We start from the raw sequence: 25,275 nt of genomic DNA on the forward strand, positions 1-25,275 counted from the left end.
CAGGGCCCCACATCTCCTCTGGTGGGAAGGACAGTCATGCCCACCTAGGAACAATATCCAAGTAGATCTGTGCCTTGGCATCATAACTCAGCAGGACCAGTGGCGCCAGCCTGGAGCCCGAGGGACAATGAGTTGTCTCTTAGGAGCTGGTGTTTTTTTCAGAAACACTCTGGATTTGGAGTACTGGCCTTGCCAGGCCCTGGTCAGAAGGGCTCTGGACCAGCAGCTGGATAAAGAAGCAACTACAGGAAAATGGACCAGAGAGACAAGAGCTGTGTTGTGCACTTCACAGAGGATATTCACAAACCAGTGAGACCACTGTCCTTTAAAAAAACCATACACTTTTAGCAGTGTAGAACCCCAATGTCCTGCCCAAAGGAAATGCCCTTCTGGGACATCTCCAGGCTGACCCACAAGGAAAGGGATTCACACCAGGTGCCTTGGTAGCTTACAGCAATCCCAACATGAGGCACACACTGGTGAGCAGGGCTGGTGCAGTAGCACCCAGGTCTGGGGAGCAGCAAGAGCCAGATTCCCTCCCTTGGTGTGAGGCTGGCAGCTCTGACTCTCCAAAACCAAGGCGTAGGAGAGGTAGAGGTGAACAGAGACCTGGCCTGTGCAGGTGGGCAGCTTCATGGCATCCCCAGGATGGTCAAATCTTTGTCCCAGTCCCCTCAGCATCACAAGGGAAAGCTGGCCCCTGGTCACAGCAGGCTGGACCTTATGTTTGAAGTGGCTCCTTCAGGGTCCGTCTTGTAAAGCATGAAGTGGCCTTGCACCTGGGCAGGGCTGATCTGTTTGGAGACGGCCAGCGCCTGCTCTGCGAACCGCTGGGCTGCAGCCGGGGGCTGCTCGGGGTAGAAGCGCTGGAACATGCAGGCAAGCTGCCGGTGGGAGCAATGGCCCACGTACTGCTTCAGATCCACACGGCCAGGACGCACCAGGGCTGGGTCCAGCCTGTCAAGAGACAAAGGGTGGGGCTGGAAAACCTCATCAAAGCACCTGTTCAGGGTGGGTCCTGCAGGAAGCCCCTATCCACACTAGCACAGCCCCTGTCCTTTCTGCAAAGTGCCATGCACTGTGTGATGGTAAAGAGGGGAAAGAGGCTAACCCCTGGGGGCAAATCAACCCAAAAAGAAAGGAGAGAGCTGGGGAAGGACAGACTCCAAAGGAGGACAACAATGTCCTGGGAAACAGCTCTGCCCACCTCTGTCCCATGAGCAACCTCTGAACAAACCTCTAGGCCGGCTCTGTCTGGAGTGAACCAAGCCTGCCACAGCACAGTGGCTGCCCAGGCACCAGGAGCCCAGGCTGCATCCCACCAACCCACTGGGCTGCACATGGGGCCAGCGCTTCACTCACAGCATGGACACAACCCCAAAACTTGCAGTTCCCCATGGGCAGAAAGGTGATACCACTTCTGAAGAACACAACCATGTTCTGAACAGCAAGTAGGCATCTAATGCTCCAGCAAAAGAGATCCTGATCAGCAATCAAAAGATTTGCATCCTAAGGGAGTATGTGGGAAATCTGAACCCCCGTCTTCATGCTGGAGGATTCAATAAATAAAGGTTTTCCTGTGCTACCCACTCCACTCCCTCCCAGGGGCAGCTCTGACCTGTCCACGTAGTTGGTGGTCATGAAGACAATCCTGGCTTCTGTGGAGGCCACACCATCCAGCGCATTGAGGAGACCACTGAAGGTCAGGCGCCCCATGCCTTGGTACACAGCCGGGTCTGGGAACAGAGGTGTCTGAGATTGTAGCCGTTGGCCACTAACCCTGCACAGGCTTGCAGGCCACCTTGCTATCACCTGAGGCTTATGCGAAGCTGCCCAGTAACTCCTTGCTTTGGAGGCTGACTCTCTGCCTGGCTGGCAGCACATTCATCTCCCCTGCCCACACACACCCATGGGAACACAAAGAATGAGAAGGAAAGCCACCTTCTCCCTCATCCTGAAAGCAGCTGGGCAGGAGAAGGACTTTTGCCTGAGGATAAAGAATCCAAATTCCACTGTACAGCCTAGCCAAAACTGGACAAGTTCCACTTTGGGCCCTGAGGCCTGAGAGATTCCCCCATTCCTGGTCTCTGCTGGTGCAGTTGAGCAGCCCAAACATTTTCCCGGTACAGCCACAGAACCTCCCTCCTGCTGCTGGCCCAGGAACAGTTCTTACTCTCAGCTGCAAGGTCCCGGCTGACAAAGGCAGCATCCACATCCTCCAGCAGGATGATGCTCTGCTGCGGTGCTACACTCAGGAGGTGATTGAGCCGGTCATCAGAGAGGCTGTGGTCACTGAGGCTCAACAGGCAGATACTGTACTCCAGTTCCCCAGCCAGGGCTGTGCTGGAAAGGACACAAACCACAAGGGTGAATCACAGTGAGAAAGCCTGCAGTCAAGGAAAAATCAGATTTCTCCCCTTAGCAGTAAGGGAGAGGGCAGAGGGGTCCTTTCCCAGCAAGGATCAGATCTGAGGAGCAGGCGGAAGACCCTGTTCAGCCCACCTATACCATGCAGCACTCTGCAAAACAAGGACACAAAGGGCTTGTCACCCTGACCTGTCACAATGTCAGCAATGCAAATGAATACAATAGGCACCACACATAAGGCACAGCCCACTCCTGTATTCCAAACCCAAACTCATCCACGCCCTCTCATCCAAGACTGCTGTGGCCCAGAGCAGGGAGCTGATAATACTCACATGAAGCTGCTTTTCCCACATCCAGGAGGACCATAAAGCAGGTAGCCTCTTCGGTAGGGGATCCCTAAGAAGACAGTGTTCTTTTAGGACAACCACCTGGATTGCTCTGTGCTCCCTCCCTCCAAGCTGTGGTGCTGTGCTAAGCATGCCAAGAGGATACACCTGGGGAAGGTAAGCAGCAGGGAAAAATCTCTCCACAGCCAGTTCCAGAGAGGACCGTGTGCATCCTGCCTCACCCCACATCATACAGAGCATACCACACCAGAGCCTTGCCTCTTTCACTGTACCACTTGGGGTTGTTGATGAACTCCTTCACGTCCTGCACCAGCCTCTCTGACACGCCTTCCTCCAGCACCACGGAGCTGAGGGGCCGCCGGCGGCGGGGGAAGCCGAACTGACGCCACTCTGCTCCCACGGCCGTGTACATGATCGTCCTCCCCTCCTGCTGCTGCAGCGCCAGCTCCCGGGCTGCAGAGAGAGGCACAGGGGACAGCTGCCAGGGAAGAGCATCTCCCGTGAAGCCCTGTGCATCTCCAGGGAGTCAGCTGTTCCCAGCAGGACCCCACACAGTTCCCCTACAGACCTTCCTGAAGGATATTGAAGAAGATCTCCCTGTCAGTGCCCAGTGCAGTGAAGGTGACAGACTCCCAGGGGGTCCCTGTGTTCAGGTCAAGCATCTGTGTTTCCCGGCTGCGCTCAACACGAATCCACTTCCTGCGGTACCTGGGGCAGGAAGACAGGTGGGTGTACAGTGATCCAGCACCACTCAGCTGCGCCTCACCTGGTTCATGCATCAAGAACACTCATCTCATGTACAGAAATCATTTCACACTGCTGAGTACAGGCAGCTCTTGCTACTCTTCATCGCCTGCCCCACCCCAGACCCAGAGAGGAGCCAGGATCCTCTCCACTGCCTCTACAAGGCCCCCAATTTGCCAAAGTGAGACTCAATCCCCAACCTGCTTTCCCCTACCATCCCTTACCAGATGAAATGATTCCCGAGGCTGGGGACAAAGTCAAACTTGGTGCTGACACGCCCACTTTCATGCTGCAGGTATGAGGTCTCAACACTGAGGTGCTGCGTATGCTTGGCGTGGTGGGAGACCCAGTTCAGCAGCCATTGGTAGCTCTTATCCTTGCTGGGCACCTCCAAGGTGATCATATAGTGGCGCCTGAAGGCCACCAGCCCAAACTGGGCCCCCTTACGAGCTGCTGCCAGGACGGTGCCCACCCCGACGAGGCCAAACCCAGCCCCGAAATATGGGTTGTCCTTCAGTGCTAAGACAAAGTCAGAAAGGGGCATTGTGGGAGGTTAGGCAGCTCCTTTCCACAGCATTGTTTCTGCACTCCAGCAACAAACCTGTGAGGAAAGACTGAATGGTAGCAAGGAACACAACAGATCATCCACAATTCCCTGCCCTTTTACTGGGGCCAGGCCTCAAGGTGAAGGGCTGCCTGGCACATTTGGATTTCCCACATCTGTGCTTATTACCAACTGTTCCTGCCGGCTGCAGGAACCTTCTTCCTCTCTGCAGGCCACTGCTTGAGCCAAGCAGGAGGGGGCATGGAGGCCCTTGAAGAAGCATGGGAGCATCTGTTGCTTCTTCAATCAAAAAAACAAGGCCAGATTTTTACGGGGTTTTATTCTTTGAACAGACAGAAATCATGAGTACTGCAATTATTTAAGGTTTATCGTTTGAAAAAGCTGAAGCACATCCCCAGGCTGAGCCAAGAGCCGGGTCTTTGCTGCTGAGAACGGGCACACGACGTTGGTAGAAGGCGCAACCTCCGTCTAGATTACAGCAGCACGCTCCGGGGGCCTGAAGCTTCTTCACTTCTCTCAGCACGTCCGTCATGTACTGAGAACGAGGGGGAGCCTTCCCCACCAGATACACAGACACGCTCTGCTCTCTCAGGTACAGAATCCCACCTCCACTAGAATAAGGCGTGACCTTCCTCCTTACCAGGGCACCGCGTCCCGTGGGCAGCGTCCCGCAGCCCCCCCCCCCCCCCCCGCAGGAGCCCCACCCTCCCCTGCAAAAGACCCGGATCCACACCGGCCTTTCCCGTAGCAGAGGCCCAGCCCCGGCCACTCCGCGGAAGATCCCGCACCTCTCTCGTCCCCGCTCCAGCCGGTGCCGCCACCGCCGCTCACCTGCACCGCGCCGCGCCGCTTCCGCTCCCGCCCGCGCCGCTTCCGGCCGCAGCATAGAGCGGGGCCGGGGGCTGGGCAGAGCGGCTGCGCGAGAGGCACAAAGGGCGGCGCTCTCGCCGCCCGACACCACCACCGAGATGTGCCGGGGCAGGGGGACCCGGGACGGCGGGGACGGCCCGGGCTGAGGGGACTTTGGTGACAGCCCTGGGTAAGGGTGAGAGGCTGCGGGCACCCGGGGCCAGCTCGGGATGAGGAGTGAGGGGCTGGGAGGGCCGGAAACAGCCTGCGGCGAGGGTCTGGGGGTGCCGGGGACTGCCCGGGGCGAAAGGCGAGGGGCTGCGGGGGAGCCTGGCCCGGCGGGACTCGTGGGGGCACCTGCTGGTTGGAGACTGGGCATACTCTGAGGATGGGCTCGGGGGTCGGCCCAGCTGGACCTAGGGAGCAAGCCCTGGGTGTTGGGCTCGGGAAGGAGGTACAGGTGTCCTTGCACTCTCGTCTGTCCTGTGACAGAGGGCTTGCCAGCGGCCTGCTTGGGGCACAGCAGAAAGGAGCCGGGATTGAAATACCCTGCCTCGAGGCTGGCATCACAGTCTGTTCCCTAAAATCCTCTTGGGCTCCGGAATGTACCTCATTTAAAGTGCTTTCTTCTGTTTCAGACTGAGAGGTCATCCTGACTGGCCCAGCACCAAGGCAGTGCCTGGTGGCAATGAGCACAGCAGTGACTGTATCAGAGGGTGTCAGCAGGGAGATGGAGACCCTGTGCTCAGAGCTGCTCCTGCCCACACCAGGAGTGGTGGGAGCCATGGGAAGCTCTGGTGTGGCCAGCACTGGTCTGGCTGGGACACCCGCACTGGCTGCCAGCCAGAACTTGCTGCTGGCAGAGGCCTCAATGCCTGGGGAAGGGGCTCATGCTGAAGGAAGCAACGTGGAAATATTCATCGAGGCAGTGGCTGGCAATGTGACGCTGAGCAACACGACCACTGCTACAGGTGTGGGGTGCAGGGAGTGCAGAATGGACCCCATTGCAGTCAGCAGAGCTAGAGAGGTCTGGCCAGGGTCCCTGTCCTGGGTGCCCTTGGATCTCTGACCCTTCATCATGAGTCTGGTGCTGCCATGGAGCACAGACCTGGCACTAGCTGGATATGTGGATGGGGAGAGTGGCTGTGGGATGCATGCAACTGTGGGAGTTGCATGCTGTGTGAGGGGGTCACTCCAGGCTGTCAGTAGGGACCAGGCAGAGATCTCCACCTGAACTGCTACCCCCAGCATGGTTCCCACGTGGGTCCAGTGTGGGCACATCCTAACAGAAATGGGGCCAGGCCAGCCTCTCATCCCTGCATGCTTCAGAGGTGCAATGGGACAGCAATGGTTATCATGGCCACTTGGGTGGTGGTATTCCCCCTCTTATGGGGGTTGTAGTTCCCAAAATGTAATTTGTGGCAAGAAGGATTTAGTCTCTTTGTCCGGAGCTGGAACTGAACCACCAGTCCCAAGCTCTGGGCCTGGAATCATCCCTAACGCTCATCCCTTGCTCTCTGCAGAGGTTCTGGTCAAAGTGGTGGAGCTGTACTTCTGCGAGAGGTGTGGCCAGAGCTACTCAGAGGCCTCCCTGCTGTCCCAGCACCAGTGCCTGCTGCTGCCGCCTCCCCCAGAGCACCTGGAGCTCCCAGGGGCACTGTTGGCTTCTGCCAGTGAGGGCCAGGGTGACCCCGGGGGCTCAGAGCTGCCTGGAGCCAGCACACATGAAGGCTCTGCTCCCGAGTGCCTGCTGTGCCCCATCTGCCAGGAGGCATTTTTGCAGCCTGGCCAACTCAAGGAGCACTTCAAGACCCACCGTGCCCCGTCGGGAGCCCTGCCCTGTCCCCAGAGGGGCTGCCACTTCACCACAGAGGACCGCAAGCAACTGCGCAGTCACTTGCGCCACCTGCATGGGGCCTCCCCAGTGGCCTGTGCCTGCCGGGCCTGCCCGCTGCTCTTCCCCAGCCGCCAGGCCATGGAGCAGCACCACCGGACACACTTCCCCTTTCACTGTGGCCAGTGCGACTTCATCACAGCCAATGCCAAGCTCTTCTGGCAGCACAGGAAGGGTCACACCACAGAGTCCCCTTCTGACATGCCCACAACAGGCACCCCCCCCAGTTCAGAGCCCCACAGCCTTGACCAGTGCTGCATCCTGTCATCGGGTATGGCTGGGTGGGGGATTGGGGCCTGTGCATGCTGCAGAGGCTGGCTGTGTCTGTGCCTCCCAGTTACAGCTGGAGGAGTGGGGGGTGAAGCTGGAGGGCTGGGAACCTTGCGTTTGTGCCTCCCTGCAGCACAGTGTGTGCCCTCCATCTGAGCCAGGTGGTTTTTCTGCATGTGTGTGGGTGTGTGAGGGTGGCTTCCTATTGCATGGAACATGATGATCTTTTGTCTTTCCCCACTGAAGCAGCATCAGAAGGGCAGGAGGAGCCAGGTAGTTGCCCCCCTGGCTGGAAAGCCAGCACGGCAGAAGCCGGGCCAGCAGAGCCTGCAGGTACTGGGTACAGCTCCTTGAAGGGACAGAAAGCATCAGCTGGAGAAGAGGACTCAGACAGCAGTGGGGATGAATCACCAGAGGAGGATGGCGAGAGCCTCTGCGAAGCTGAGGCCAAAGAGGATGGGAAATCAGCTCCCAAAAAAGTTGGAGTGCCACAGGCACAGCACTTCAAAGGTAGGACACAGGACCTTAGCAGGGTTTATCAAAGCTTAGGCTTTGTGAACAAGCACCACATCCTCACAGCTGTCAGGGAAATGTGGCCCAGATTGCTGGGTGACCTCACATGTCCTGCATGTACCAGTGCACTTGTTTCTCCAACCTCTGCCCAAGCAAATATGTCCCTTCTTTTCCTGTTCACGCATGCTGCCAGGTTTAGGCAAAGGTCTGCCCGTCTTTGAGGACCAGGGACACATGGGCAGGCCTGATGTAGGCTGTGCTTTGCCAGTGTTGAGTTGGAAAGAGCTCACTTGAAGTGTGCTGGTGGCTTGGGACAGTCCCTCTGTGTAGGTGGCAGCTGTGTGACTAGACGTGTGTTTAAACTCTCAACCTTGCACAACTGGATCAGGGACAGAACATCTGCCTGTGCTCTCCATCTTTTCCCTATTAACTGCTCACCCTCCTTTGTTCCCCCAGGGGATGTTGTAGAAGGCTCTGAGTATCTCTACAAAACCCACATGTGTCCTGAATGCAAGCGATGTTTCAAAAAGCGGACCCACCTGGTAGAGCACCTCCACCTGCACTTCCCTGACCCCAGCCTGCAGTGCCCCAACTGCAACAAGTACTTCACCAGCAAAAGCAAGCTGAAAATACACATGATGCGGGAGACAGGCGAGAAGGCTCATCGCTGCCCACTCTGCCATTACAGTTCAGTGGAGAAGAACGCCCTCAACCGCCACATGGCCAGCATGCATGAGGACATCTCCAACTTCTACTCTGATGTTTATTCCTGCCCCGTCTGTGAGGAGAAGTTTCGGCTCAGCCAGGCCCTCAAGGAGCACTTGAAGACTCACAAAGCTGAACCCAAGAGGCTGAGCTGCTTCCACGGGGACTGCAATTACTGTGCAGAGGACCGGAAGGAGTTTGTCCGTCATCTCAAGGATGCTCATGGCATCAAGGCAGTGGAGTGCAAGTACCATGCCTGCTCGCTGCTCTTCGGCACGGCTGAGGCCATGGAGGCTCACCGGAAAACCCACTACGCCTTCCACTGCCAGCAGTGTGACTTCATCTGCTCCAACAAGCACGTTTTCCGCAAGCACAAGAAGCAGGGCCACCCGGGCAGCGAGCAGCTCCAGTGCAGTTTCTGCCCCTATGCCACTTTCAACCCTGTGGAGTTTCACGACCACGTGGGCAAGATGCACGCCAACGAGAAGATCCACAAGTGCACTGAGTGTGCCTTTGCCACAGCGCACAAGCGGGTGCTCATCCGTCACATGCTGTTGCACACTGGTGGGTGTTCCCCTGTAGGGGTCCCAAAAGCTGAGCTGGGATGGGGAAGGTGTCTTGTCCTGCCTCTGGGTGGGAGGGCTGGGTCAGGGGTTCATGGGTCCCGCCACCAGCTTTGCCAGCCCAGAATCACTTGGCTGAAGTTGTTGCATGCTCCCTGCTGAGCTGGTTTCTCTGCCATGTTGCTTTATCTGGCTGTCATGCTGAAGGCATTTGTGTGTTGCACGTAGGAGAGAAACCTCACAAGTGTGAGCTCTGTGACTTCACATGCCGGGATGTGAGCTACCTGTCCAAGCACATGCTGACCCACTCCAACGACAAGAACTTCATGTGCACTGAGTGCGGGTACATCACCAAGTGGAAGCATTACCTGAACGTCCACATGCGCAAGCACACTGGAGATCTCCGGTAAGACCCCCTACTCCGCTGGCCTGGCAGTATAGTGAGGGCTCCCCAAATCCTGCTCCAGGGGTCTGCTTCTGGCTGCACTGTGTGCCAGACTTTCTCATGCCTGCCCTGCCCTTTCTGGTACTTAAGAAATTTGGGGTTTGAACTTAGAGCATAGTGCTGTGGTGACAAAGCTATTTCTGGTGTCTGTATGCCACCAAGGAGGTGTATTACCTCAGAGGTGCAATTCTGAGCTTGGGTTCATTGCTCTGCTGATGTTTGTGGGTCAAGACCTGTTAAGGACTGCCAAATTATCACCTCCTTTGGGTCTAGCCTGCATCCAGGAATGCTGGAAGCGCTGTTGGCATGCATGTGTGAGAGTGTGTCTGACACGGTCACTGTATGGAATACTCAGGAAAACTATCCCCAGCCCCCAGGCTGGGGGTGTAAAGCGCCAGTGTGCCAAGGGCTGCAGCAGGGAGGAATTGCCTATGGTAAGAGCTGTCTGGATGGCAAAGGTCACATCTGGCAAGCTGAACAGTACCCCTTCCCTGTTTGTCTGAGATGGGAAAGGAGAGCTCAGCGTGTGTGATGAAGCTCAGCCTGCCCCAATTCTCCGTGCTGCCTGACCGATTCTGCATGTCCCCGCAGGTACCAGTGTAACCAGTGCTCGTACCGGTGTCACCGTGCTGACCAGCTGAGCAGCCACAAGCTGCGGCACCAGGGTAAAAGTCTGATCTGTGAGGTGTGTGGCTTTGCCTGCAAGCGCAAGTACGAGCTGCAGAAGCACATGCAGGCAAAGCATTCGCAGAATTACCAGGTGCCTATCTTCCAGTGCCAGTACTGCACCTACCAGACCAAGTACAAGCAGGCGCTGCTGAACCATGAGAACTGCAAGCACACCAAGCAGAAGGAGTTTCGCTGTGCCCTCTGTTCGTACTGCACCTTCAGTAACACCAGCCTCTTCTTCCATAAGCGCAAGATTCATGGCTACGTTCCTGGTGACAAGGACTGGCTGGAAAATTATGCCAGCAAGGAGCTGGAGATCAGCTCATCTGAGGCACTCTTTGGCTATGAGCTGGGTGCAGCCCTGCATGTGGATGCCAGTTCCCCCCTCACTGGCAAGGAGCAGTTGGTGAAGGAGAAGCCATCCCAGGTGGAGTCCCAGGGAGAAGAGGGCTACCAGCAAGTGTTCATGGTGCCCCTCCTTGAGCAGGATGCCACTCCACCAGGGAGCAGCAGCGAGGCAGAGAGAGGCATAGGCGAGGGGGAGCAGAGCTGTGCTATTGCTGGCACTGCCCTGGAAGATGACTGTGTGCAAGGAAATGCTGCCACGGACTCTACTGAGCTCACTGCTTCTGAAGATGTGGCAGAGAGCTGCACCTTGCACTTAGAGACACTGAGTGTCTCATCTGACCCTCTCCTGGAGAAGCTGACTGGAGAAGCCTGTGTGACCCAGCCAGAGAGTGTGGAAATGCTGTCCTGCAAGGAGCCTCCCGTAGCCTATGAGATGCTGGGCTCCCGGGATGGCCTTGACTTGGAGGACAGTGGCAGTACACTCGAAGACATCCCAGACTTTGAGGAAGAGGTAGATGTACAGGAAGACAAGGTGGTGAAGGGCAGCGTAGCGTCAGGAGACAACCAGGGAAAAGACATCCTACGGAAGGACATGGGCCACCTTGAGGGGTCATGCTCAGACCACCACAAGGTGGTGGCAGACACTGAGGTGAGAGAGACCAGCCAAGCTAAGCTGCCGGAGGCCTGGCTCAGCATGCTGAAGACTCCTGAACACGGCCACCTGCCTGTCCCAGAGGATGTGACCGCCTCCGGTGACAATGCCAGGGGCGGCTCAGAGTCAGTGCTGAAGGCTCTGCGGAAGCAGGACAAGGAGCAGGCAGAGACACTGGTGCTGGAGGGCAGGGTGCAGATGCTGGTCGTGCAGTCAAAGAGCCAGGTCTTTAAGTGTGAGAAGTGCTCGTACATCACGCGGAAGGAGAAATCCCTGTCCCTGCACTCCAAAGCCAGCTGCCAGAATCGCCGGGCCCCGCTTATGTGCCGTGAGTGTGGTGCCAGCTTTAAGCAACAGAGGGGACTCAACACTCACCTCCTAAAGAAGTGCCCAGTTCTCCTGAGGAACAACAAGATCCTCAAACCAGCCAATCAGGAGGCACCTGGACCTTGCCAACCTGCTGACCAGCCTGGTGATAATGGTACAGAAACAGCAGAGAGCGAGAAGGGAGGCTCAGAGGAGTCTGGGCATGCTGAGAGCCCTTGGGAAGCTGAACTGCTACCTGATAAAACACAAGCAGCAGGCATTCCTTTGGCTGGGGCACAGACATCAGGGTGTCATGCCTCTGAGAAATCCCTGCTGGGTGACAGCACAGAGGTGGCAGAAGAGCCTCCCCAGCAAGGGGGTGGGACTGAGCCAGGTGGAGCTGCTGGTGCCTCCCAGCCTGGGAAACCCTCAGGGAAATACCGGCTGGAGGGAGGGAAGCTGCACTGCAATGCCTGCTCCTTTGTGTGCTCCCGTGTCATCACCATCACCTCCCACGTGGAGGATGGCTGCCGGAACCTGGAGCAGTTCTGGTGCTCCCTGTGCCCTGAGGCCTTCCGCTCCCGGCGGGCCCTTAAGAGCCACTGTGCTGAAAAGCACATCCTGCATCCTAAGGAGGATGGACCCCAAAGGACCGAACTCCCTGCGGGTGACCCACTCAGTGTTGAGAAAGACCAGCCCAGCGAGCTCCCATTGGATGCAGCCCCACCAAAAGCCACCCTACCCAAGAGGAGGCGTTTCTCCTGCCCCACCTGCCCCTTCACCTGCCACCAGGAAAGGGCCATGAAGACTCACAAGAAGAGGGGCTGCGTGACCCTGGGTGAGTTTCGCTGCACCTCCTGCCCCTTCACTTCCAAGGTGGCCAAAGCCCTGCGGCTGCACCGCAGGCTGCACCGCAAGCATTACAGCAAGCGGCCACAGCTGCAGTGCCGCCAGTGCGAGTTCACCTGCAAGCAGGCCCGGTGCCTGCGGCAGCACATCCGCATCAAGCACGAGGGGGTAAAGCCACACAAGTGCCGCTACTGTGAGTTCAGCACCACGCGGCGCTACCGCCTGGAGGCCCACCAGTCTCTGCACACCGGTGTGGGACGCATCGCCTGTGGCATCTGCAGCCAGACCTTCGGCACCAACTCCAAGCTGCGCATCCACCGCCTGCGGGTGCATGAGAAGACACCCACCCACTTCTGCCCGCTCTGCGACTACAGCAGCTACCTGCAGAATGACATCACCCGCCATGTCAACAGCTGCCACCACGGTGAGCTCAACTTTGGCTGCTCCCGCTGTGAGGCTCGCTTCAGTTCTGAGACAGCCCTCAAGCAGCACGTCCTGCGACGGCATGAGGAGAAGGTTTCCTACAGCTGCCCACGCTGCGACTTCGTGTGTCACAGTGAGGCCACGCTCAAATGCCATGTTCAGAAGCAGCACCCACACCTGGAGTGCAGCACCTGCAAGGAGACCTTTGCCACCCGGGAGGCACTGGAGGAGCACAAGACAGAGCATTTCAGCCACCGCTGTGAGCTGTGCAGCTTTGCAGCCAAGGAGCGGCAGCAGCTGGTGCGGCATTACATGGAGAGCCACGAGCCGGCTGCCCCCCAGGACAAACCCCTGCACTGCCCTTTCTGTGACTTTGCCTGCCGGCACCAGCTTGTGTTTGACCAGCACATGAAGGGCCATGGGGGCACCCGCATGTACAAGTGCTCGGACTGTGAGTACACCACCAAGAACAGGCAAAAGATCACGTGGCACATCCGCATCCACACTGGTGAGAAGCCCTACAAGTGCCACCTCTGTAAATATGCCTGCGCTGACCCCTCACGTCTCAAGGTAAGAGCTCTGCTTGAGATTGTATCCTACTGCATCTACATTGCTTGAGGAGCATCCAGCCACAGGGATTTGGGGAAGAAGTTCCCAAGGGGAGGTTTCATCCTCAGTGTTCAGTGGCTCATAGTGAACAGAAATAGGAGGCAAGCAGATATAAGTCAAGTCAGTACAATACATTTCTTCTCGGCTGTTGCAGTTTAAGGGCAAGGGAGACTTTTAACAAAGCAAGAAGGTGGCAGCAGTCCTAGTTCAATTCTCTTCCTGCTGACATCTCTGGCTTTCTCTGGGTGCAGCCTTGCACCATTCAAAGCCAAGTTGGGCTGCTTGCTGGCTTCAGCATACTCTGTGGTGCCAGTTAGAGAGGGTGCGGGGAAACCTCCAGCTTTCTTGCAAGCAGAGCATGACCCTGCCCTCGTTGCTGTAGGTGATTAGCATCCTGATGCATGATAAAGGGCTTTTCCTAGAACAGGAAATGTGTGGGTAATGGAGGGAAAAATAGTCTGGTTTTGCTAAAAGAAATATTGACATTTTAATGGCCAGGCTGAGTTGGAGTCCTCTGGGGCCACCTGGAATAGGCTGTGCAACGTGCTCAGCTCCATTGGGCTGGGTTTTTAACTTGACTCTGCCTTAAATACCAAACTGGGGAGCAAAGCCTGTGCCATCCACAGGCTGGGACAGAGCAGCTCAGCAGTACAGGCATCTCATCCTGACCCTGGCATGGATCCCCCTTGCCCATAGCCTGCCAAGCAAGCACACAGCCCTCCTTGCCCCATGCAGCTGGAGATGTCAGAGCTGTCTGTGAGCCTCTCACTGCCCCCACAAAGCCCTGCACATCCCCAAGGCAGAGGACATGGTCTCATCATGACCCTATCCTCCTGCGCAGTATCACATGCGGATCCACAAGGAGGAGAGGAAATATCTCTGCCCTGACTGTGGCTACAAATGCAAGTGGGTGAACCAGCTCAAGTACCACATGACAAAGCACACGGGTGAGTGCTGCCCACTGAGAACAAGCTGTCGAACATTGGGGAGGGTGTTGGGGCTGCTCCATGCTTCTTTTTCTGCCGGTGGCCCAGCTGAAGATGGAGGAGGACATTTAGGGGACAGCACATTATCCTGTGCTAATGGGGTGGAGGCAGTGCTCTCAGGTGGGAGGGAAGTTTGGGTGGCACAGAACCCCAGGCACTATTTGGTACCTTGAAAATGGGGATCTTGGTGTGCCTGCTAACAAAATGGGATGTAGGGGGAGGTCCCTGGGGACTGATGCTCTGTTACAGGGAGGGTGAGACCTGTGGAGTGGAGAGCACTGTGCCCTCATCCCGGTGCCATCCCTTTCCCTGTTGCCGCAGGCCTGAAGCCATACCGCTGCGATGAGTGTGAGTACTGCACCAACCGTGCGGACGCCCTCCGGGTGCATAAGGAGACGCGGCACCAGGAGGCCCGTTCCTTCATCTGTGAGCAGTGTGGCAAGGCCTTCAAGACCCGCTTTCTCCTCAAGACTCACCTGAAGAAGCACAGCGAGGAGAAGCCCTATGTGTGCAATGCCTGTGGGCGGGCTTTCCGCTGGGCAGCCGGCCTGCGCCACCACTACCTGACCCACACCAATGAGCACCCCTTCTTCTGCCGCTACTGCCCCTACAAGGCCAAGCAGAAGTTCCAGGTCATCAAGCACATCCAGCGACATCACCCTGAGCACAGGGCTGTTGACCCCAACCAGGGGGTGGGAAAGGACCCCAGCACACACACCGTCCACCTTCACACCGTGCAGAGGGAGAGCCAGGCCAAGGGGCCCCCCGGGGTGCAGCAAGAAGGAGGGTGCCCTGCAGAGAAGGACGGCACACTGCAGTGAGGCTGAATCCAAACTGCTTTAAGGCACTGGTGGCACAGGCCTGCTGCAGAAATGTATGTGTGTGTACAGGCATATATGTATATGGGTTGTAAAATACACAACTGTATAAAAGGAATTGCTCAGTTCCTTTTAATACCATTTCTTTGTGCTGCTTGGAATCCCTGTGTGAACAGTGGGCCAGGTGCCCATGGAGAAAGAGCAAAAACCCAAGCTCAGCTCCCTGCCTCTCCCCAGCACCACTGCAGACCCAATCCTGTCTGTCACTGAACAATTTATTAAGTTGCTTACACAGAAGTGATGGGCTAAGGGTTAATTTGGGGCTGTAGGGGCCAAGGGATGTGATGGGGCTCTGCAGGGTTAGGGGGCAGTGAGGACCAACTCCACTCCCAGCAGTGCCCAGCCCTGGGGTTTGCTCGGCTCCAGCCTTGCTCCGCTGACGGGGGGACCAGCCCCTGCAGCAGAGCTGGGCCACACACCATCTCTCCTCCCCACAGTCAAGCTCTGACTGTGGGCCAGGGCAGGGTGCCTGTGGAGGGTGCAGGGAGCTGCAGTGGCGTAGACCCCACACTCATGCATGGGCAGCAGCATCCTGAACCTGGAAAGGGGAGGTCAGTGATTTTTCCCAGCCCTCAGCGGCTACTGCAAAGGGAGTCACAGCAGCAACAATGGCACGGGTGACAGAAACAGCTCAACAAGAGGGCAAGGTGGTTGGCTTTGTGGCCCCAGCTGCACGAAGCTGGTACTATGGCTTCCATCCGGGCGCTGCTCACCGCATGAGCTCAGTCCAGCTCAAGCTCAGGTGGCTCAGTGATGCGGATATGGACAAAGAGCGAAGAGGGTGGGATGCTGGTTCCATCCTTTGAGAGGAGATGAATGTGGCGATACCCTGCAGGAAGGACAGCAAGGTTCTGGCTAGCTGGCATCCCCCCCTCCTCTCTAGTACCCAGCTGAGCCCCAGAGATGATTGCAGGGCTGTCCTGGGTGCCCAAAACCACTGGGCAGCTGTGACTCACCAGGTTTGATGTTGGCAAATGCTAGGGTGAACTGACCCACAAAATCATTCCTGGAAGTCTTGTCATAATCCTCCACCACAAAGCGGATAAGGGCCAGCTCGGGCACGTGGATCTGAAACTGCAGTGTCTCATCCCAGCGGGGGTTAAACCCTGGGCAGAGAGAGCAGGTGCTGAGAGAGTAAAGGACAGCAGGGACTGTGCCTGGGCACAGCAGGGTCCGTGGTACTGCTGTGGGTCTCACCATTGTTCTCGATGTACTTAGTCTCCTGGTGTGCCTGGTCTGCGGGGACCCCATAGATCTCCACACGCACCAGTGGGTCAATGATGGCTCCCTCCTTGCTGTTGGCCACTTTGGGCAGTTGCTGCCCACTGATTACCTGCAGGGCCAAATCAATCTTTTGTGAGGCTCCTTGCACACTGCCCAACAGTGTCCCCATCTGTCTGGGACCAACTGAGCCCCACGTCACGGCTTCTCCAGGGTCTCTCCATAACCCCGTACCTGGATTGTCAGGGTGATGGGGCCAGGGCCTTCTCGGCTGCTGGGGTCACTGGGATTGAAGAGAGTCTCCTCATCCCTCATGAAGGGTGGTTTGAGCACGTAGCCACAGCAGCCATTCTGGCTGAAGAGCCCGTCACACAGGTCCATCTCTGTGCCAGCTGTCTGGAAGTTCAAGGCCACTGGAGGGAGGTGGCAGGGAAAAGGGTTCAGAACAGCTTGGAGACACCACACTCTTCTTTGTGCTGAAAACCAGCCTGTCCCCATAGCCAGAGAGATGTGGAGTTGCATAGGGGAATAAGGTACTAATGCTTGAATACCCCCAGGGCACCACAAGAGCCAGCAACCTGACCTGGCTCCAGATGGGGTTGTAGCTGGCACTAACATAGGTGTTGATGGTGGCATTTAGCACAGGACTCGGGGTATCTCCCTAGCCCACAAGCCCTGCAGCACCCCAGCCGTACCGATCTGGCACCCCACGTTCCACATCTCCTGGGGGCTGTAGTTAGAGGAGTCAGTCCTCATCCCGCTGGGGTAGATGCGTGTCAGCTGCCAGGCATTGTGGCGAACAAACTCATTTCCTAGGAATAGAACATGAGGCCCACTTGTGGGGTCATTCTCTAGCCTGCACAGTCACCCACATGTACTGCCCATCCATCCATCCTCTCATCCATCCTCTCATCCATCCTCTCATCCATCTATCTATCTATCTATCTATCTCTCTATCTATCTCTCTATCTATCTACCTGTGCACCCACCCACCAATTCTCATCTCTTTCCCTTCTCAGGAATCTAGGTGTCCTGCCTTGTTTTCTAAGCCAATAACCTCATCACCTACCAGAGCCAAATCCCACATTACAGCCCCACTGGACCCTGTTTCTTCCAGACAGGGAGGGAACCCCGGTGTCTGGAGGCTTTGGCACTACTCATGAGGAAGCCATCAGCCCCCTCTACTCTGTCCCAGTCATCTGGTGCCACTGCCCCCTTCATCTCACCTTCATCCCGGATGAGCTTCCTGGCCTTGGCTTCAGAGAGGGAGGAGATCTCAGAGGGCCGGGAATGGCTGCGGGCCTCCTGGAAGCCCCGGAAGGGCACATTCTTGCAGTAGATGACACAGTCAGACAGTGCTTGTGCCAGAGTCTCCTTGTCCTTCTGCAAGGCAGAGCCATGTTGGGTCCCTTCTGCTGGGGGCACCACCCACCAGCACTCACCCAGGCCAGGGGCTGTAGAGCTAGGGCAGGTAAAAGCAGCCAGGGGTGTGCTGATGGGTGGCAGCATCCCTATTATGAGCAGTATTCCTGCCAGGAACAGAACAAGCAGGGGACCTCCAATATGTTGCCATCACAACAAAGAGAGGGCTGGCATAGCCAGGGGCAGAAAAGGCTGTCCTCCCTGCCTGGTGATGTCTCTGCTGTCTCTCCTCTATGCATTAAGATGTCATCACAGCTCATACCTGTGTCCAGAGGTTCAGCTCTCCCAGCTGGTCCCCAGCCTGGACCACTCACCTTTGCCCTCCGCCTCTCCTCCTCTGCCTCTGCCCCATTGTCATCATCAGACACATCAGGTGCCTCATCCCCTGGCCCATCCAGGGTGTCCTCCAGCCGCCCGATCTTCTTGCCCTTCAGCAAAATCTTGTGCTTCAGCTCCTGTGGGGTTGGGGATAGAGAAGCACCTTGAGCTACCCAGTGCCACCATGGGCCTTGCCCCCTGGGATCTTGCGCTGCTGGAGGTCAGCATGACCAGCTCCCTTCAGCACTCAGAAGGGGATGGGGTAGGAGGGTTTTGCCCTGCTGTCTGATTCTGCAGGATATGGGGAGACAACCCTGAGGACAGCCTTGGCACTTCTATGAACACAAGGACACAGTACCCACCTCCAGCATCCTCAACCAGTGTTCCTGCTGGAACAGGTTGGCCTAGTCTCTGAACAGCAGATCCACTTCCGACCACACTCTCAGGCAGGACAGAGATGCCCTGCACAGCTGTGCTCTGTCCCTACCTCTGGGGATGGGAGCTGGGTGGGGACATGCCCATCAATGGTAGTGGTGAGAAGCTGTTCCCCCAGGATGTCCTTGAGCTGCTGGACCAGGACCTCCTGCTGCTCTACGCTGCAGTGGTTCTCCAGGGACAGGATCACGGGGTAGTCTGAGGTCTGAGGAGCAACATGCACACCTGGAAATAAACCTTGGTGGGGCTGGTGAGCTCTCATAAGGGGTTCATCCAGGCATGATCAGTGCCAGAATGGAGCCCCTTGTGTCTGTTTCTCCCGAGACCTTCACACCCTTCCAAATCCCCCAGTATCCCCCACATCCCATCTCACCCCTGCACCCCCAACAGTCCATGTCTCCATGAGCCCCCAACCCCTGGCACAGCACAGTGCAGGCTGCAGGTCAGACCCCCCAGTGCTATCCCCCAGAAAGTGACACAGCTACCCTCCTCCCCGCAGCGAGACCAGTCCTGCTGCATCACCAGGTGTGTGAGCCTCAGTACCACTCCCCCTCCAGGGACCCACCTCTACCATGTATTCTCACGCACCAAGGACCCACCCACGACCACCAGCACCTGGGGAAGGGTGCCTTACCTTGAAGGCGTACTTCCCCAGGGTGCTCACCACCTCCCGGAAGGGGATCTTGGAGGTGAAGGTGTGGCCGTGGTACACCATGGGCTCCCCATTTGGCCCGTCCCAGCAATCCACCTCCAGGCACCGGCAGCCCCGTTTCAGAGCCCTGGGGGTGGGTTGTCACCCCTGGAACCCTGCACTCAGCCAGGGTACCAGTTCCCTGCCCTCCCCTCTGCCCGTGGGTGTCACCCCTACGGTGCCAGGGGACACCCACCAAGGGTGGGGATGCTGCTGCATGCAGGGCATGGCCAGAGGAGTGCTGGACCACAGAGGAGCAAAGGATCTTCTGGGGTTTATCCTATGGAGCTGCTCAGGACATGACACTGGAGTGGGAGGGTGTTGGAGGGCAGCTGGAAGGGAGCAGTCCCTTTACCTGATATAGCCCTCGATGCTGCTGTGGCCCCGAATCTGATCCTCTATCAGGTAGGTGTTGTGGGAGGAGGAGATGAAGTAGTGGCAGAGTGGCTGGCTCATGTCCTGCCACAGCACCCGGTGCTGGGCGTTGAAGATGGAGCCCTCCAGGGAGCAGAGGTACATGAGGAACCCATCAGCACTCAGCACATGGCGAGCCCGGGCTGCAGGCACAGGGGGAGGTTCAGCAACAGCCAGGGACATGGAAGAGACAGAATGGGGGCAAACAGGGCTGATCCAGAATCCCCAAACTGATGGGCACAGCTGCTGCCAGAGTCTGGGGCACAGAAAGATGCCGCAGGGCAGTAACTTTGGAAAGGTTGGAAGTGGACCCCAAACTGGTGTTTGTACACCATGGGTGATCAACCCTATACACCAAAATGGCCCAGGAACAGACCAAATAAAGGAGAACTGCACCCAGATCACACCTTGGTGAGTCTTCTTCTTGTGCCCATTCAACCAGGATGGGGCTGGGAATGCTCCTGCCATGGAACTGTGAGTCTTTGACCCCTCCTTGCCCCCATGCAGAGCACAGCTGATGACTGAGCCAGCTCTCACCTGTCTCCGATGGTTCATACTTGTCAATGAGCTCCATGGCCAGCTCCTCTGTGCCCTCATCCTCCAGCTGCTCCTCCCGCAGGAAATCCACCAGCTCCAGCAGTGTCAGCTTCTTTCCATCCTCAGAGAATTCCTGGAAGAGGCTCAGCACCTCCTCACGCTCTGTGAGAGCCTTGTAGAAGAGTACAAATTCCTCCCCTTCCAGTGTCCCCGACTCTGACTTGTCAGCATCCTGTTTGCAAGGGAGCTCCCTCAGCACCCAGACAGGGCAAAACAGGGTGTCTTGGCCACCAAAGTTGCTGTCGGGGGATTCTCCCACCCCAAAAAGAGGCCGCAGAGACCCCACACCAGTGGCAGTGGCAGGCATTGATCAGTGGGGGAATGGATGAATGGGCTGATGGAGGGCTGGTTGGGTGAACTGTGGAATGGAAGGGAGGGAGGAATAAAAAAGCAGTTGGCTGGTTAGCTGGGTAGACAGATAAGCGGCTGGATAGACAAATGAATGGGATGAAGAAAGAGCATGTTAGTTTAACAAATAAATGAACAAATGGGTGTTTGGGTAAACAGTTGCCTGAACAAATGGATGGATGGATGGATGGATGGATGGATGGATGGATGGATGGATGGATGGATGGATGGATGGATGGATAGGTGGATGGATGGATGGATGGATAGGTGGATGGATGGGTGGATGGATGGATGGATGGATGGATGGATGGATGGATGGATGGATGAAAGTGACCAGATCCTTTTGCAACGAGGGGTTGCACAGCTTGTTCTGGCCCCTCCGGTCCTTCTCCAACCCCTCCAGGCTCTCAGGTACAGTGCTTACCTGGAAGAGCCGCAGGGCATGGTCCTCGTTCATGTCCACGTTCATCATCTTCAGGAGACGCTGCACCTCTTTGAAGTTCATGCGCCCATCCTTATTCTTGTCGGCTTTCTGGAACCAGTCACGAATCCATGTGCGGGAAACCAGGGCAAATGTTAAGGGAAAGGACCTTGGCTCTGAGAAATAGGGCTGGGTAGTATCAGAGGGCATCTTTTCCTTTTCATGTGCCCTACATTGATGCAGATGGTGAGACTAAAAACAGCTACACACATGCTGGGTAAGGCTGAAGATGCAGGGCCTAGGTGATGATCAGCAATGGGTGAGTGGGGCAGAGTGATGCTCTCCGGAAGGATATTGGTCTATCTTCTCCCTTTGGTCCATGGTGGTGGCCACCTCGATGAGCTGACGCAGGCCCTGTACCCAGCACTGTGCCTCCTCTGCTGAGCCAGCAACGAGGTCCAGGTTGCCGCGACGGCCGTAGAAGACAATGGTGAAGCAGCGCTCGGGGGGGAACTCCTCGGCCACACTCTGCAGCACCTCTGACTGGTGCCCTTCCCGCACCGTCTCCACATCGCTAATGGAGACTGGGGCAGAGGGAGGGGAGGCCTGTCTGTAGGGGACAAGGACCACAGGGCAAGGGGCACTGCCCACAGACATCTATCCTTACAGTCATTCCTTCTTCCACTCCATCCATCCATCCATCCATCCACCTAGTTATCTATCCATTAACCACTGAGCTATCAAGTCAGCCAGTCATCCATCTGCCCCTCTGTCTTGCTTACTCCTGCGCTGGCATTCCAGAGGTTCAATTTGTATCAGCTGCAATTTCTACTCAGCCCTTTTGACCCATGGGTCCTGCTGGGGGCAGGATGTTTCATGGAGAGGTGTGGGTAAGAAGAGATCACACATACATGGAGAGCCTTTCTTCAATCCCCCAGCACCCTTAGCAACCATGGCCCAAAAAGCTCCGTAACTTCACATCCCTGTTCACTCTGAAACCTACTGATGGCCTTATGGCCAATACACAGTTGGTACTCACAGGCAGACTCAGTTTTGCCTGTCCTCTTGGACTGGTACCAGATGGTCATACAGTCTTCCTGCAGCTTGAAGTAACGCTGCTTCTTCCAGCTCTTGGACTTGACTTTGCGCATCAGAGTCCCCTGCTGCATCTGCTCCAGTGTGTCTGTGAGCTGGATGCCTGGGGACAGCATGGGCTGCATCACTGAGGGTGGTGGTATCCAGGCACTGTGCCCTGTTAGTTTGCTTCCTCTCACCTCTGAGATTGCACATGGTCCCTCAATCCATGAGGGAGGAGGGATGAACCAAAGTCCCGTCAGCACAAGAGGTGCACAGGGTAATTCCCCATCAACCCTTCCCTTGGCGCACCCTTGGCATTTCCAAGCCCAAATCCCAATGGCCATGGTGGGGTAGGTATGCTTCTGAGTGCAACAAGGTGAGCTCAACCCAGAAGCCAGATTTGCCTAAGCATAAATCCAGGTGACCCAATGCCCTGCCCTGCACCCATCCTCCGCTGGGGCACTCACGGGCGTTGCACAGCAGCGATGCCATAGCTCTGCCTTCTCCACGCTGACAGCTGCTGGGGAGGGAAGAGAGAAGGTGGCTGGGGGAAGCAAGGTCAGACCCTCATGCTGTGCCCAGGTCCTGATGAGTGGGCTCCAGCCATACCCACGTGTGTGTGAGGTGTGTGTGCCCCTGCCTGCAGCTGAGTGCACCTGTGTCTGTCTCCTGCTGGGTCATTGCATTCCTTAAGTGTCGAGTTCACACCACCATACTCATGAAATATTAATCTGTGTTACCGGGAAGCCGGAGCTCAAAAGGTGTTGGTGGAAAACAGAAAAACTTGCCAGCACTGATGCCCCACAGTCCAGTGGGTACCAGAGTCCTGCTGCTCCCAGGTAAGAAGCAGACCCTGAAACCAGGAAAAACTGCTCTGGCAGTGCCCAAGAACACCCTCCACTGCCTAGAAAATGACCCCAACCAGCAAATTTGAAAGTAAGGGAGAGGCACAGCTGTGATAGCAAGGAAGGGAACACAGAGCAATGACCCTCAGCTCCTACAGCTTCTTCTCCCCAGGGAATACCAGCACCCCAGGCAGTGACTGCACCCGCAGCTGTACAGGAAGCATACGGCAGTGAGTGCAACTATAAATACTACTGGACAATGAGACCTTGATTAGGCAGTTGAGACTTTAATTACGCTGACAAATCACTGGATGTGCCTGTCACCCAGGTGCTGGAGTTTGGCTTTGGAGGGGCAAATGCCACAGCTGGTGGGCTGGGATTTGGGTGCAGGAGGGGTCCCAGGATCCCTGGGAGCAAAGGGCTCTGTGCCAGGGTGAAGGGGTGGCAGCTGTGCCCTAGGTCCCTGACTCAGCACAGCACCGGTGAAGCAGGGCTGGGAATAGCCAGTGCCGTCAGTGTGCAGGCAGCTGCCAAGCCCAACTGCCAGACCCTCGTGGGCTCTCAGGCCAGACAGCAGCCATCCCCTGTCTGGCTCAGCAGGGCAGAATAGCACTGGCCAGGGCTGTGGATCTGCTCTTGCGAGACACCCTAGTCATGGGGCAAGCTGTGGCTGTTTGGCTGTCCGTGGGGCACATAGGGATCATCTGTCCACTCGTGGGGACCTCACATGTTGCTGAAGACATGGAGTAGCTGGGGTGCCATCCCAAATGCCTTCCAGTAGTGCCCAGTGCTGGGGCTGTGCTTTCCCAACACTGGTCCTTCTTGCAAGGCTCAGACTGCAAGGACTTGCTGTAGTGCCTGTATGCCCCCACATCCAACCCACAGGGCACTGACCCACTGGCCCAGGACTTGGAGTGCCCGTACCCCAAAATGGGGAGTAGCCCTGTGCTCCTCTTGTGCCCTTTAGAGTCAGTGCCCTGATGCTGGCTAGCACAGCTCCAGGAATGCCCTACATCCACCCCCCACAGTGCACTTTCAGCCCGGGCACCCCATGGCCCTCAGGGAACCAGCGGGGAGAACCCCGGTCACCCATCTGCCTGCACTCTCCTGCTTTCCAGCAACATCCAGCCTGGCACAGCTACTTCACAGGACCATAGCTCCAGGTGCTCACCAGTTCTGCAGCCCCTGTGCCACAGCAGATGAGGGAAATGGGCTTGTCTTAGGGAAGCTGGGGTGGAGGAAGAGGCACCAGAACTGGAGAAGCAGGGAGACATGTTGGACTGGCACAAAGATGGGCTCAGTGCCACCAACAGTTCTGTCCTCTTGGCACCCTGCCATGCATGTGTACAAGGTGGCAGCATGCAAGGGAGCAGCTTGTAGCTCTTAGGGCCCATAACCACACTGAGAGTTTGGAGCTAAATTTCTCCCCCAGTGCCAGCCCTTCCAGGCTCCCAGCACGACCTAAGCATGCCCAGTCCCAACCATGGAGCATTGACTTCTCCACAAATGCAACAAAGAAGGGATGATCCCGTCCAACCTAAGGAAGCACAAACAAGCACAAGGAAGAGCATGTGGATGCAAGGACATATCTGTTCAGCTCTCTCCTGTTGTGCGAGGGATGCTGTGAGCCCCTCTCAGCCTGGCCCAATGCAGGCCCCCTTGCCCCAGTCTGAATTACATAGTTGAGCCAAGCAGGATGAGAAACAGGGTGTGAAGAAACCCAATCCGAGAGTTTCCTGCAGGGCAGCTGCCTGCTGCCAGCACAGCCCCAGCTACCCCAGCACACTCTGAGCCATCACAGGGTCTCTCCTGGTGGACAGGCCCCAGGAGAGCTGGAGGGCCAGTGAGTGTGAGCAGGCCCCAGCCGTTCCAGTGCAGAGTCACCCGGCAGAATAAAATGCCACCATATGGGTGACAGTGCCAGAACAGGGAAGGATGACCCCCCCGGCTCAAGCCCCTTAAGGCACCCCCCATACCTTGCTGCCCTCGTGTGCTCACAAAACTGCCCTTGTCCTAGAGCTTTGCTCAGCCGGCAGCTGTCAGTGGCAGAAGAACGTGGAGGCGAGGGGACAGACAAGGGGCTCCGGGATGAGGCGGCAAACCCCAAGGGATTTGGGACTCGGGATAAATCACACCTCAGGGCAAAGGAGACAAAATCGCCGGCACTTCTGCCCCGCGCCACCCCAACTGTGCAGCCGCTCTGGGGTACCGCAGCCCGAGAGAGGGGGTCCCAGAGCCTGGAGGTCGCAGCCCCGTACCCACCGTCACCCCCTCCCCTCCGCAGGACGCCCGGTCCGTACCCGCTCTCCGTTGCCGCTCCCGTCCGCTCCGCCGGTGCTCCACCGCCAGCGGCTGCACGGAGCCGGGGCTGCCCGCCCCCCGGCAGCGCCTGGGCGGCGAGCCCTCCCCCAGCCCCCGACCCCCCGCCCCCGCGGGACGTCCCCGCTCCCCGCACGCCCCGCAGCCGCAGCCTCTCAAGGTCGCTTCGGATTAAGGTCACGCCA

General features: G+C 57.1%; 3 protein-coding genes across 13 annotated transcripts; 1 reads left to right on the forward strand and 2 right to left on the reverse strand.

Annotated features, from left to right (window-relative positions):
• Positions 1–226: 226 nt before the first annotated feature.
• Positions 227–4,895, reverse strand: BCS1L (BCS1 homolog, ubiquinol-cytochrome c reductase complex chaperone). Of its 3 annotated transcripts, none has more exons than XM_066190163.1 (8): positions 4,855–4,895; positions 3,683–4,059; positions 3,283–3,422; positions 2,973–3,167; positions 2,700–2,763; positions 2,174–2,343; positions 1,619–1,736; positions 227–957 (listed from the first exon to the last, which is right to left on the reverse strand). In XM_066190163.1, the coding sequence occupies exons 2-8, from the start codon at positions 4,000–4,002 to the stop codon at positions 705–707; spliced, it is 1,260 nt and encodes a 419-aa protein (XP_066046260.1). In that variant the 5' UTR covers positions 4,003–4,059; positions 4,855–4,895; the 3' UTR covers positions 227–704. The 3 variants fall into 3 exon arrangements, with proteins under 3 accessions (XP_066046260.1, XP_066046259.1, XP_066046261.1); XM_066190162.1 differs by having other exon boundaries at positions 4,812–4,867; XM_066190164.1 differs by lacking the exon at positions 4,855–4,895 and adding an exon at positions 4,757–4,848.
• Positions 4,778–15,063, forward strand: ZNF142 (zinc finger protein 142). 4 transcript variants are annotated; one of them, XM_066190152.1, is made up of 9 exons: positions 4,778–5,062; positions 5,511–5,843; positions 6,396–7,037; positions 7,283–7,546; positions 8,006–8,818; positions 9,046–9,223; positions 9,854–13,079; positions 13,960–14,065; positions 14,426–15,063. In XM_066190152.1, the coding sequence occupies exons 2-9, from the start codon at positions 5,561–5,563 to the stop codon at positions 14,923–14,925; spliced, it is 6,012 nt and encodes a 2,003-aa protein (XP_066046249.1). In that variant the 5' UTR covers positions 4,778–5,062; positions 5,511–5,560; the 3' UTR covers positions 14,926–15,063. The 4 variants fall into 4 exon arrangements, with proteins under 4 accessions (XP_066046249.1, XP_066046250.1, XP_066046251.1 ...); XM_066190153.1 differs by having other exon boundaries at positions 7,286–7,546; XM_066190154.1 differs by lacking the exon at positions 6,396–7,037 and having other exon boundaries at positions 4,902–5,062; positions 7,286–7,546.
• Positions 15,049–25,172, reverse strand: PLCD4 (phospholipase C delta 4). 6 transcript variants are annotated; one of them, XM_066190159.1, is made up of 16 exons: positions 25,072–25,172; positions 22,394–22,443; positions 21,889–22,047; positions 21,203–21,433; positions 20,853–20,980; positions 20,021–20,252; positions 19,425–19,626; positions 19,013–19,157; positions 18,431–18,583; positions 17,940–18,080; positions 17,430–17,586; positions 16,899–17,015; positions 16,438–16,616; positions 16,180–16,315; positions 15,939–16,088; positions 15,049–15,811 (listed from the first exon to the last, which is right to left on the reverse strand). In XM_066190159.1, exons 2-16 carry the CDS (start codon positions 22,416–22,418, stop codon positions 15,705–15,707), a joined length of 2,262 nt encoding a protein of 753 aa, XP_066046256.1. In that variant the 5' UTR covers positions 22,419–22,443; positions 25,072–25,172; the 3' UTR covers positions 15,049–15,704. The 6 variants fall into 6 exon arrangements, with proteins under 6 accessions (XP_066046256.1, XP_066046257.1, XP_066046254.1 ...); XM_066190160.1 differs by having other exon boundaries at positions 22,394–22,446; XM_066190157.1 differs by lacking the exons at positions 22,394–22,443; positions 25,072–25,172 and having other exon boundaries at positions 15,049–15,520; positions 15,696–15,811; positions 21,889–22,270.
• Positions 25,173–25,275: the final 103 nt, after the last annotated feature.

Source organism: Chamaea fasciata, unplaced genomic scaffold (assembly GCF_029207755.1).
Source record: "Chamaea fasciata isolate MVZ Bird 193981 ecotype frontalis unplaced genomic scaffold, bChaFas1.0.hap1 SCAF_8, whole genome shotgun sequence".
Taxonomy (NCBI): Eukaryota; Metazoa; Chordata; class Aves; order Passeriformes; family Sylviidae; genus Chamaea; species Chamaea fasciata.